The following is an 11300-nucleotide window of genomic DNA, read 5'->3' on the forward strand; positions in this document are numbered from 1 at the left end:
GATATTTTTTATTTCTGAAATTTCTAGAATTAAATTTTAAGAATCAAATCACTCCATTAGCTAGAAATGGGTGGTTATTCTGCTGTAGCTAATTCCCCCAGTTAAGTGGGAAATGTCCTATTTGATGATGGTTCCTTCGATGACGCGTTAGTGTTTTTTCCTTTCTTTATTTTCAATGTAAAAAGAAAAACAAAATTACCCCCTTTGATTTTTTATTTTTTGTTCCCTCTACCAGCATTTGAACATGGACCATTATGGCGTTGTCCTCCAACAACTACCATATCGACCATGAATGCCAGTTACCCCCTCTTGATTATTTCACCTAAACTCCTCTGAGTTTTAAATTATAATGACATTAAAAATTAGCCTATACTCTTCCATTGAAATTAATATTTTCGGATTATAAATGAGACCCTAAGAACTTAAGCAAAAAGAAATCGAGTCCTCTATTTTTAATTAAAATGACAGAAGATGCTTCCTTAATATTTCGATAAACATCAAATTTAAGATTTAAGTAAACTATACTTATTTGCTTCGATATTTATTTTCAAATTAAATATTCATTTGATCTATTATTTTAAAAATCATTTTAAGATCTTTTCTTTTTTAATTTAAGAGTAAGAGAAGTCTATGTATATGTACTCTTAGTGTACATAAGATGTCTGTATGTTGATATATGAGGTGTTTATAGTGGCAATGGTAGAGACCAAGCACTAGTGGAGCTTCCCATGGTGCATAAGGGAGGTGTGTGTGTGGAAGTGGCTAAGGTGGCTCTCCATAGTCATAGCCGTGGAGGCTGAGTGGAGAAGAAGAAGATCCGTCCCTCAATGTGAGAGGGGGTATTTAGAGCAAGAGCCCTAGTCAACTTAGTCAGCCTAGCCTTTTCAGGATAGGCATGAGCTGGTGTGCATGGAGAAGAGGGGGAACCCTAAGTTGCCTTCTAAAAGAGGGCTTTTTAGGCTGGGCCTAACGGTTGGGCCCATGTGAGTGGGCTATCCAGAACAGTATATATATTTTTTAAACAGCAGGTTCATATGTATTATTATCATTTATACAAATATGTATTAATTTAAGAAAAATGTTTTTCTTGCCACTATTTTAAGCTTACCACTTTTATTACTTGTTTGATTATCATTGAATCAATTTAAAATCAAGAGTTAAAAAAAAATTAGCGGTTGTTAATTTCAAATTAATTCAACGATAACCGAACAATTAATAAGAGTGATAAGTCTAGCCGTTGACATTTTAAAGATTAAAATACTTTTTGGGTCCTCAACAAAAATCACATGGGCCATTTTAATCTCTTATAAAAAAATTGACTTGTGATCTCACTGAAATTTAAAATAGATCTAATTAATTGAAATTGTGGTCTTTTTGAAATTCAAGAAGACCTATGTTAATCTTTAAAAGACTACGAGTAACTATGAGTCAATTTTGTTTTTTTAACGAATTAAAATAAATTTCGTTGAAAATCTAAAAAATACTTTATTCTATTTTAAATTGATGCAATAATAACTAAACAAGTATATAATGGTGGTACATGGCAATTCCCCTCATTTAAATAAGGTTATTAAGACTCATAATTTCTACACCGTGAGCCACTGACTGCACAACAAGTTCTAACTTCTAATCATTTGGGTACTGAACAAAAAAGGGTTGAAGAAAAATTGGAACTTGTGGCCTCTCACTCTCTCAGTGTGGCTCAGATGAGCGATTCACAGGCCAGAGACGAATAAGAAAGAGAACGAGGTACGCAAACCTCTGCACTCCTCGAACTTCAATTCAACTTTCTAATGTTGTAGAATTCTGGTTTCAACTTCCTGTGGTTATAGCCGCTGTTATGTTATGGTGCTTCTACTGCCGCAATTCATTCCATGATTGGTTTTCATTATTCATTTCAATAAATAAAACAAAAAAAAAAAACATATAGAAGATGGGTACCGGGTCGGATTCCAATGGATGGAACCGTGCTCAAGGGTTGGCCGTCAAGACTCTGCTACTAATTGGTGGTGCACTTCTCGTTAAACGCCTCCGTAAGTCCACAACACGCTGGGACCATGCTCGTTTTGTGACTCAGTCCCTCACCGGCGAAAAGGTTTTTATTAATTTAATCCACTTTTCTCTTTTAAAAAATATATATATAGTCTAGGTTTAATTTTTTTAATTTTTATTTTGTTTCTGAAACATTAACTTGGTGTAGTATTCAAAGGAGCAAGCTTGCAGAGACCCTGATAACTATTTCAATATTAGGTATGTTTATCCCTCTTTTTCTTCTTTTTTGGTGGACAATAGAGTGTCTTAGAAATGCAACACTGAAATTTGATATTTACAGAATGCTTACATGCCCAGCAGCAGAGCTAGTAGATGGTTCAAAGGTTCTGTATTTTGAACAGGTGGGCATTACTCTATACATGTCTATAAGTTTCTTCTTTGTGAGTGATTGTTTTTAATCTTTTTTTTTTTATCTGTGCTTTAAAAATTAGCTCAATGAAGATTTTTTTTTTTTTTTTTTAATGCTGCTAGGCCTTTTGGAGGAGTCCACAAAAACCATTTCGGCAGGTAGTGTATATATCTTGTGAGAATTCTTATTTATGTTTTCCTTTTCTATTTCTTCATACTTGAAATATGAACTGGAGCAAGATATTTCCATTGGCCATGAGCTTCTGTGAAGATTGCTGCACGTTAAACTTTTTACATTATTGTTTGGTTTTCTCTATGATTCAAAAATATCTTAATGTTAATTGTCTCATCTTTTTTGCAGAGGTTTTTTATGGTGAAACCTTGTCCAAAAGAGTTGAAATGTGATGTTGAGGTATGTATTTAGTCACTTTAAAGATGTTGATGCCCTTTTATGAGTTCTTTCCTTTCTTGTAGCGCTTAATTTGTACGTAATGTGGTTTAATGATTGTGATAAGTTTTCTCTGTGAAGAGTCTGAATTAGCCACACCACCCTTGCCTTGAGTACAATGATTAGCATGCATTAATGATGCTGATGCCTCTTTTTTGACATCTCTAGTTTCATTAAACCGTATTGAGATCTTTAAAGGGAATTTACGATTACTTTTCTATAGAATGGCAATGAAAAAAAATGTATGCTATGCCTTCCTTACGAAAAGGAATTTTTTTTTGTAAACTGTTTTAAACTTGTTATGAAGTTTTTCTGGTTTTGTGTATACACAGTGATGCAGGACAAAGGGGGTCAATTATAAATAAATGCTGGGTTGTTATTTGGTTATGGTAGATTAGTACTCACAGTACAGTGGTATGGACAGTACTCTTCTACAATATTCCAAACAACACCCAACAGTTGAGTATAACTGATCCAACCGTTGTCCTACATTACATGGAGACTTGTTCTTATAATTTTGCTCTGATTACTAGAAGCATGCTTGCACTTTATTTTTTTTCTTCTTTAGAAGAATAGCATATTTCTCTTTTTTCTTGTTACAAGTGGCTGTTATATTTTGTTTTGACTTAGAGCAAGTATACTAATTTCTATTCAATGGCAGTTAAGTACATATGCCATTAGAGACATGGAGGAGTACAAGAATTTCTGTGATCGACCAAGGGATCAGCGTCCACAGCCAGAAGAAGTCATTGGGGTAAGCATTCACCCATGTTCATAGTTCATATTGTGAACTTAGCTTAGAGGCTTCTTATTTTTAGACATTTGTCATGTTATATGTTTAGAGAGAGAAGTGTGATCGAAAAGAGATTGATTTTAAAAAAAGATAGTGTAGAGGTAGTGTGAAGAAAATAAAGAAAAACATGAGAGAAGGAGATTGGTGAAAAATAAAAGATATTTTCAGGATGAAAAGAAAGAAAAGCAAGGTGCAAAAGAGACAAACAAAAAGAAGGAAAATCTTAGGATGTTTTGAAAATCATTACATAGTAGTTGTAGATAGGTTGATGGGTACGCAGAAACTGCATAGACATTACAACTGGCAAACAACTAGAAAACCACAGCTGAAGCCAAGTTTTGGTATAAACATCTCAAATTGAATATTGCAAAATATATTAATGATTAAGGATTATATTACAAAGTGCTGGAGATGCTGAGAATCTAATTGGCCAGCTTTCAGGGTTGATAAAGGGAGTATGGTGAGTCAAATGCATCTCAATATCAATTGTCTAATAGTAACTGATTTTTACTTATAAAAGCAATGGAGACTAGCTCCTTACAAAAACAGAAAAATGCAGGAAATAAAAGATAAATATAGAATTCGTGCCTACCATACACCCCATATCCTTCCCTCTTATATTCTTACTTCTGCCCAACCGAATTTTGAGCCTCCACTATTCCTTGCCAGATCAGCATTTGGTTATGCTCCAGACTTAACATGAATATTACCTTTATTTCCTATTCTGTCCTCCTCGCTCCCTCTACCAACGGATACTGCTATTCAAACTTTCTTTCATGTGGAAGAAAGGGTAGGCAAGGAACGAAAATATTCCTATATCCATGTCTATGATATAGGAATGGTAGGTAATGGGTTACTCCTACAACACGTCCCTGTATAATGCTCAAGGCTCGAGGCTGAGTAGCAGGAGCAACTTTTAATTTATTATGAGCCTACAAGTTAGTAATAGAGTTCTATATCTTTGAAGTTATGATTGACCAAATGAGTGAAGGTGTTAGAGATATATATAACCATTAATGTAACCTCACTCATCAGCTTAAGCTTTTGGGTTGAATTGGTTCTTTACATGGTATCAGAGCTTCGATGTCATGGGTTCGATCCTCATCACCCTCCATTTAATTAATAATTAATTAAGTCTTATGGAATTTGTTAGCATAGGTAAGTAGGCCTATGCATTGTCCACCCTTTAAGCCCAGTGAGCTCTCGTGTGAGGGGGCATGTTAGAGAAATATAAAACCATTAATACAGCCTCATCCAACAACTTAAGCTTTTGGATTGAATTGATTCTTTACAGAAGGCATGTTCCATCTTGTCTGAGGAGATGCAGCATGTATTATTAGCCCCTAAATTTTGTTTATAAGGGGATACTATGATAATTCTATGACTTACAATTGAGATTCACAGAGGAAGCCATGCAAGGCAAGAGAAGAAGAGTGTGAAGCCAGAGAGATGATGAGAGAGAAGATTTGAATATCATTTCATATGAAGAAAAGTAAAGTTACATTAAGCTCTGACACATGCTCTATTTGTAGAGCTCAAAGGTGACTCAACAATGAGTCACTAACTAATCTCACCAGCTTAACTTATAAACTTTAAATGGTTACAAATTACAACAACCAATTAGGTGAGTATCTACTGTACTAAGGACTATAGTAACACAATATGCTACAGAGGTAAAACAGTAAAAGATACACAGTAAAGGTAAAAGTAACACTGTAAAAGTTATACTAATACTCCCCCTCAAATGCAAGGGGATTGGAGCTGCAGGGCAGAATCTAGGACTCTAAGTTTGTGTCTCAATTCTGCAAGCCTGATGGGTCAGAGAGCCTTAGTGAGAGTATCAACTACTTGATCAGAAGCAAGAACATGAGAGACAAAAAGTTCTTTTGCAAGGACTCCTTAATGAACAAAATGAAGATCAAGTTCCATGTCATTCATCCTAACATGCAGTACTGGATCATGAGACAAAGCAATGGCACTCAAGTTATCACAAAAGATTTGAGGTGTGGATAATGGTAGCTTCAATTCACGTAAGAAGAGATTTGATCCATAGAATTTCTGCACAAGTTAGGGCCAAGCTTCTGCCTTAGCCGTGGACCTAGCAACCAGGGTCTGTTTCTTGGACCAAGAAACCAAATTTGGATCCAAAAAGATACAAGCACCAGAGGTTGACCTTTTATCATCTAGGTCACTAGCCCAATCTGCATCACTAAAGGAAGTGAGGGAGAAAGAACCCTTAGAATTGGCACATTGGAGCAAGACACCGAAGGAGCTAGTTCCTTTGAGATATCTCAAAATTCTCTTGACAACCTTCCAATGATCCTCCAATGACTGACTGATGAATTAGAATTGGCACATTGGAGAGATAGACCGAAGGAGCTAGTTCCGTTGAGATATCTCAAAATTCTTTTGACAACCTTCCAATGATCCTCCAATGACTGACTTATGAATTGGCAGACTTTATTCACTGCAAATTTGATCTCAGGTTTGGTGATGATTGCATATTATAGAGCACCCACTATGGATCTATAGAGATATGGGTCTGAAAAATAATTGGAGCCAATTCGTGAGAGTTTACAATTGGAGGGCATAGGGGAGGAGATAGCTTTTGCATCATGCATTTCTACCTTGCCAGTAACTCTCTAATATATTTGGACTGAATAAGAAAAACAGTAGTCGGAGATTTCTGCGTTACCTCTATTTGTTAGAGAATAATATAAACCATTAAAAAGGCTCTCACTCAACACCTTAAAGTTTTAGGTTGAATTGGTTCTTTACATGGTATCAAAGCTTCAATGACCATAAGGTCACGAGTTCGATCCTCACCGCCCCCCATTTGTGGAATTAAATAAGTACTGGGTAAAACCAAAAAAAATTGGACCTTTGCAGTATCTACGTTTGAAGCCCAACGGGCTCTTACGAGATGGGTGTGTGTTAGAAAATAATATAAAGACAATAGTCAAGGGCACCTAGATCTTTCAGAGCAATGGTAGAATGCAACTGGGAAACAATTGTTTGAATAAATGCATTATCATTACTGGTTACTATAATATCATCCACATGCACCAATAGAAAGATCAATCTGGAAGCAGTCTTGTAAATGAACAATGATGGATCACAAAGACTTGGTTGAAAACCAAGAGTGACTAGAGGTTGTTCGAGTTTTTCAAACCTTGCCCTTGGGGCTTGTTTCAGCCCATAGAGGGACTTAGTAAGTCTTCAAACTAGGGATTTATCATTTGCTTCAAGGCCAGGGGCTGTTGCATATAGACCTCTTCCTTCAAATTACATTGAGGAAGGCATTGTTGATGTCAAGCTGTCTTAAGGGCCAGCCAAAGGTGAGAGCATCTTGAAGAATGATTCAAACTGTGACTAGCTTCAAAACCGGGGAAAACGTCTCATTATAATCAAAACCAGCCCTTTGGTGGAAGCCTTTGGCCACTAGTCTGGCCTTGTACTTGTTCATACTCCGATATGGGTTTTCCTTTTGAAGACCCACTTGCATCCTATTGCTTGCCTTCCATGAGGTAAAGGAACAAGTTGCCAAGTGTTATTAGTGAGCAAAGCATTATACTCTAGTTGCATAGCCTTGAACCAATGAGGGCTGGTCAAGGCTTGGCTCATAGTAGAAGGCTCAACATGTGTGAGCAAGGCTAGATGTCTAGCTGCAGTTTTGGACCTGATGGTTAAAGAGTGTGTAGGTGATGGTGTACTAAGTGCGCCAGAAGGAATGTACTCTGAATGAGAGGAAGGACATGAAGTGTCATAAGAAACTGAAGGAGATGAGTCAGGAGTGGAAGGGATTGAGGAGGAAGTGGATGGTGGAGAGTTTGAGAATTGTTGGGCAAAACTAGGAGGTGATGAAGGAGGTACATTAGTAGCGGCAGGGGAACTGGAATTTTGGGGCAGTAGCTGAGAAGAAGCAGGTGAATCTGAATGACTAGGAGAGTGAGAAGGTGGGTCATGAGTATATGTAGGGAACTCCATAGATGAAGTGTTGTTTGGTAAGGAGGGTGGGACAACATGGCTGATTTGTTGAGAGGAGGCAGAATCTGAATGAGTTCTGGACATAGGGTAGTGCCTGGGCAGATTAGAGATAGGAATAGATGTTGGAACAGGTGAAGTATCTATGTATGTTATTCCAAGGTCAGCGTTTGAGTATGGTTTTTCTCTTCCATTGACCAACATCACAAACGCATTGTATTCTGATGGTAGTCCTTACAAAATTATTTCAATGTGCTCTTCAGCTGAGACTGCATTCCCAATCACCTTTAGTGAGTCGCACAAATTCTTGATTCGTGCAAGATACTCCTTTATTGACTCCGAATCCTTTTTCATGGATCTGAGCTCAGATCTTAGTTGCCAAGATCTACCCTTCATCATGCCATGGAACAATTTGTGCATTGTCCCAGGCTTCGAATGCTTCACTGGTTGGATATTCAGAAATAGTTAAAATCTAACAACCAATTAGGTGAGTATCTGCTGTAGTAAGGACTATACAATGCACAAGAGGTAAAACAGTAAAAGATACACACAGTAAAGGTAAAAGTAACACTGTAAGAGTTACACAAATACTTATCAAAGTTGGATGTAGAAGCTTAGCTGGCTTCTTGAATGTATTACCTGGACAAAACAGGGTATGAAGGCTCTTTCTTTCGTGAAATACTAATAGTTAAATTAACAGAAATAAATGAAATTCCTCCCATGGAATGGTTTATCACTTCTACTTTCTGATGATAATATTGTCCCAATTTCTTTTCTTGCTCTGCCTGTGTGAATGTTGTTGTGGCTTTTCTTAGGTTATTTTTGTTTGCTTCTTAGATTATTGAAAGACATATTACATTAATTGAATAATCTTTTTAAAAATTCTGCACAAAAATCTATTTTGATTGATAGTTTCTTAGATAATTGCTTGAGCATGTGCTAAATGGGAATTCATGATGCATTTATGTGTATTTGAATAGCTTAAGATCTCTAATGCTCGGACAATACTTCTATTCATTTTTGTAGTTGACTTTCCTGAATACTTGAATTGTGATTTGCAGGATATTGCAGAACATTTGACAACAATACATCTTAAGCGTTGTCCCCGTGGAAAACGTTGCTTATATGAAGGTTCAACCCCGCCTGGCGGATTTCCTAATTCTTGGGTAATTTTCAGTTCAAACTATTGTCTTAATATTCTCCGCCCCATCCTTTATACCAGTGCCTGTGTGTACAAGAGGTGGGTTGAATTATTTTCTCTCCTTTTTATAGCAGAATGGAGCAACCTACTGTACTTCAGAACTTGCAGTTATGAAGAACAATGAGATACATACCTGGGATAGGGGTTATGATGATGATGGAAATCAAGTTAGTTTTCTTCATCTCGCTTTATCTACTTTGTTTAGTTTGATGGATTACTTTTACCATTACAGTTACTTGCAACTATGAACAACAGAGAAAAACATAAACATGAAACTAATTTCTATGTGATTGCAGGTTTGGGGACAAAAAGATGGTCCTTACGAGTTCAAAGCTGCACCAACATCCAGTTTTACTGATATGTTTTCTCCCTTGAACTTCCCCCCTCCACCATCCATGGAGAGAAGAATAGAGGGTTCATTTATTTTGCAAGAATGAAGGCGTTTCGTAAAACCACAATGTGTATTTCTGCTACTGTAGCTGTCTGTCAATATAATGTCTTCCTCGTATGTTAGTCATTTCTATCATGTCAATATTTTGATTTCAGTTAAAAGCAATAGGCCAATAATTTTGGGGTCAAAGTTGGATGGATAATTCTAGTATATCTTTGAAGAGATAGAGGGGCTTATAGTTATGACGAGGCCGAAAAGCTTAGTATTGAGAAAATGCATAATATGCGCCTACAATTGTAATGCCAGAATCGTCTTTAGAGAATGTATTACTATAATTTTTGACTTTCTTGGGGAAGAAATTCTTAGAAACCTATTGTTTTCCATGTGCTTGTCATTGACCTTAACGTCGTATTTTCTGCTTTCCTTTTGACATTGTTGAAAATATCAAATGCTTCTTATCACTTTGTTGGTGACAATTTTGATATCTTTTTACCGGGCAATGACTACATTTCGCTATTGACTTGATAAACATGACGAATCTTCTCTCCCAGGATAATAGCACCATATATTTTGAGGCCCTTTGATCAGTCATAGATGGCAAATGAAATCCGAATTCAGTTTTCTGATATTTCTGTTTTATTTCTGGTTTAACTTGAGATAACTTTTTTTTTTTTTTGGGTACAAGCTTGAGTGGAAATTGAACACAAGGAACTAAATGGAACCGTGCAAAAGTTGAACTAAATAAACAAAAGAACAGCAATAGATTAGAGGTCCATTTTTCTGACGTAAAGGGTAATGCAACCAATCATGCAGCTAAAATTTGTTGTTCAGATAGAAGTATAATCCCGCAAGCACTGCAATTCCCACGGCAACTCCAATAGGAAGTGCCTTCCTGTGCAAAGTTTATCACATAGATAATGTTAAGACAAAAAATGATGCACCTGAGTGAACATATTCCTCTGTAGGCAAAAAGATAAGGATTATGGCTCACCCAATTGTTTCATCTCTTTGGATTTCGGCTTTTCGTGCCTTTCTAACATCTTTATCATTTGCGTTTTTTGTGACAGCTGGAGCATATGACTTAAACCTTCCTTTTGGAGCACCACAGACTGCAAAAGACCATTTAATGCAATGATAATGCAATCTACCTACTTAGTTAAACGACCCTTCTTTCTTTTGCTTCTCACAAGAAGTGCTCCTTTCTTACCAATATAATTATGAGACCTTAATCAAGTAAGAGGGTAAAGACAAAAGTAATTTAATTACCAGGACAGAAGAATTTATCAGGCAATTTCTCAAAGGGGGTCCTCTCATTGTAAATATACCTGCATCATTATCAGGAGAAGCATAAGATTGTTGTATATAAAGTACGAGTCCATAGATTTCATTCATATACTATATTGAGAGGGAAAAGAGTAAAGGGTACCCGCAATCACGACATATATAGGCTTGCTTGGAAGCCACACGCATGGAAATCCTGGGAGCTCCACAAGTAAGATGGTGTTGATTAGGATGAAGTAAGAGGTTAAGGGAACCATAGAAGAAAGATGATGATGACTTCAAAGCAAAAGGGTTAAACAGTGGTCGAAGGCCAGCATTGCTAGTGGGGGCTAATGAAGGTGGGGACTTAGCAGTGTGAAGGTTGGTTGTGAATGCCTGCAAGTGCAAGGCCATTTTTCTTTCCCTTTTGTTCTTCCTCTGTATCGCAGAGTCAAGGAAGTGAGAAGAAAGAGAGACAAGAAGATAAGAAAATGGTTGTGGAAACAACGGGTGACTATGTAAATGTATAATTGGTTTTGTGTCTGAAGCCTACGTGGAAAGCGTGGCATTCATACTCCCCACACAAGCCTTTTACCACTTTATGGTTTTGATTTCATCTTATTAGGACTACGTCTTCTCTTTTATTTTTGCATTATGCACCAAGTATCGATGCATTTTTGCTAAAGCCCCACACTTTAGAAAATGATCTCTCCCCCCGTACAGGAGGGTTTTTTTTTTTTTTGACCCCAGAGTAAAAAATTTAAGTCTTACTCCTCATCTTAATTATTGATGGACGGAAATCAACGGCTAGGATAGAGAATAA

The 11300-nt window shown here is 36.7% G+C and overlaps 2 protein-coding genes across 4 annotated transcripts; one reads left to right on the top strand and one right to left on the bottom strand.

The window, feature by feature from the left end:
• The first annotated feature begins 1580 nt into the window (after nt 1-1580).
• LOC133284595 (chromophore lyase CRL, chloroplastic) lies at nt 1581-9637 on the top strand. 3 transcript variants are annotated; one of them, XM_061481665.1, is made up of 10 exons: nt 1581-1749; nt 1934-2095; nt 2201-2250; nt 2333-2393; nt 2524-2559; nt 2762-2812; nt 3510-3602; nt 8687-8791; nt 8898-8993; nt 9123-9637. In XM_061481665.1, exons 2-10 carry the CDS (start codon nt 1934-1936, stop codon nt 9261-9263), a joined length of 795 nt encoding a protein of 264 aa, XP_061337649.1. In that variant the 5' UTR covers nt 1581-1749; the 3' UTR covers nt 9264-9637. The 3 variants fall into 3 exon arrangements, with proteins under 3 accessions (XP_061337649.1, XP_061337642.1, XP_061337656.1); XM_061481658.1 differs by having other exon boundaries at nt 1931-2095; nt 9123-9636; XM_061481672.1 differs by having other exon boundaries at nt 1931-2095; nt 8901-8993; nt 9123-9636.
• Nucleotides 9638-9875: 238 nt separating this feature from the next.
• On the bottom strand, nt 9876-10981 carry LOC133284640 (uncharacterized). Its single transcript, XM_061481709.1, has 4 exons — nt 10644-10981; nt 10484-10542; nt 10209-10326; nt 9876-10109 (listed from the first exon to the last, which is right to left on the bottom strand). The coding sequence occupies exons 1-4, from the start codon at nt 10889-10891 to the stop codon at nt 10031-10033; spliced, it is 504 nt and encodes a 167-aa protein (XP_061337693.1). The 5' UTR covers nt 10892-10981; the 3' UTR covers nt 9876-10030.
• Nucleotides 10982-11300: the final 319 nt, after the last annotated feature.

Source organism: Gastrolobium bilobum, unplaced genomic scaffold (assembly GCF_033153095.1).
Source record: "Gastrolobium bilobum isolate Gb01-03AN ecotype WA unplaced genomic scaffold, APGP_CSIRO_Gbil_v1 utg5633, whole genome shotgun sequence".
NCBI lineage: Eukaryota > Viridiplantae > Streptophyta > Magnoliopsida > Fabales > Fabaceae > Gastrolobium > Gastrolobium bilobum.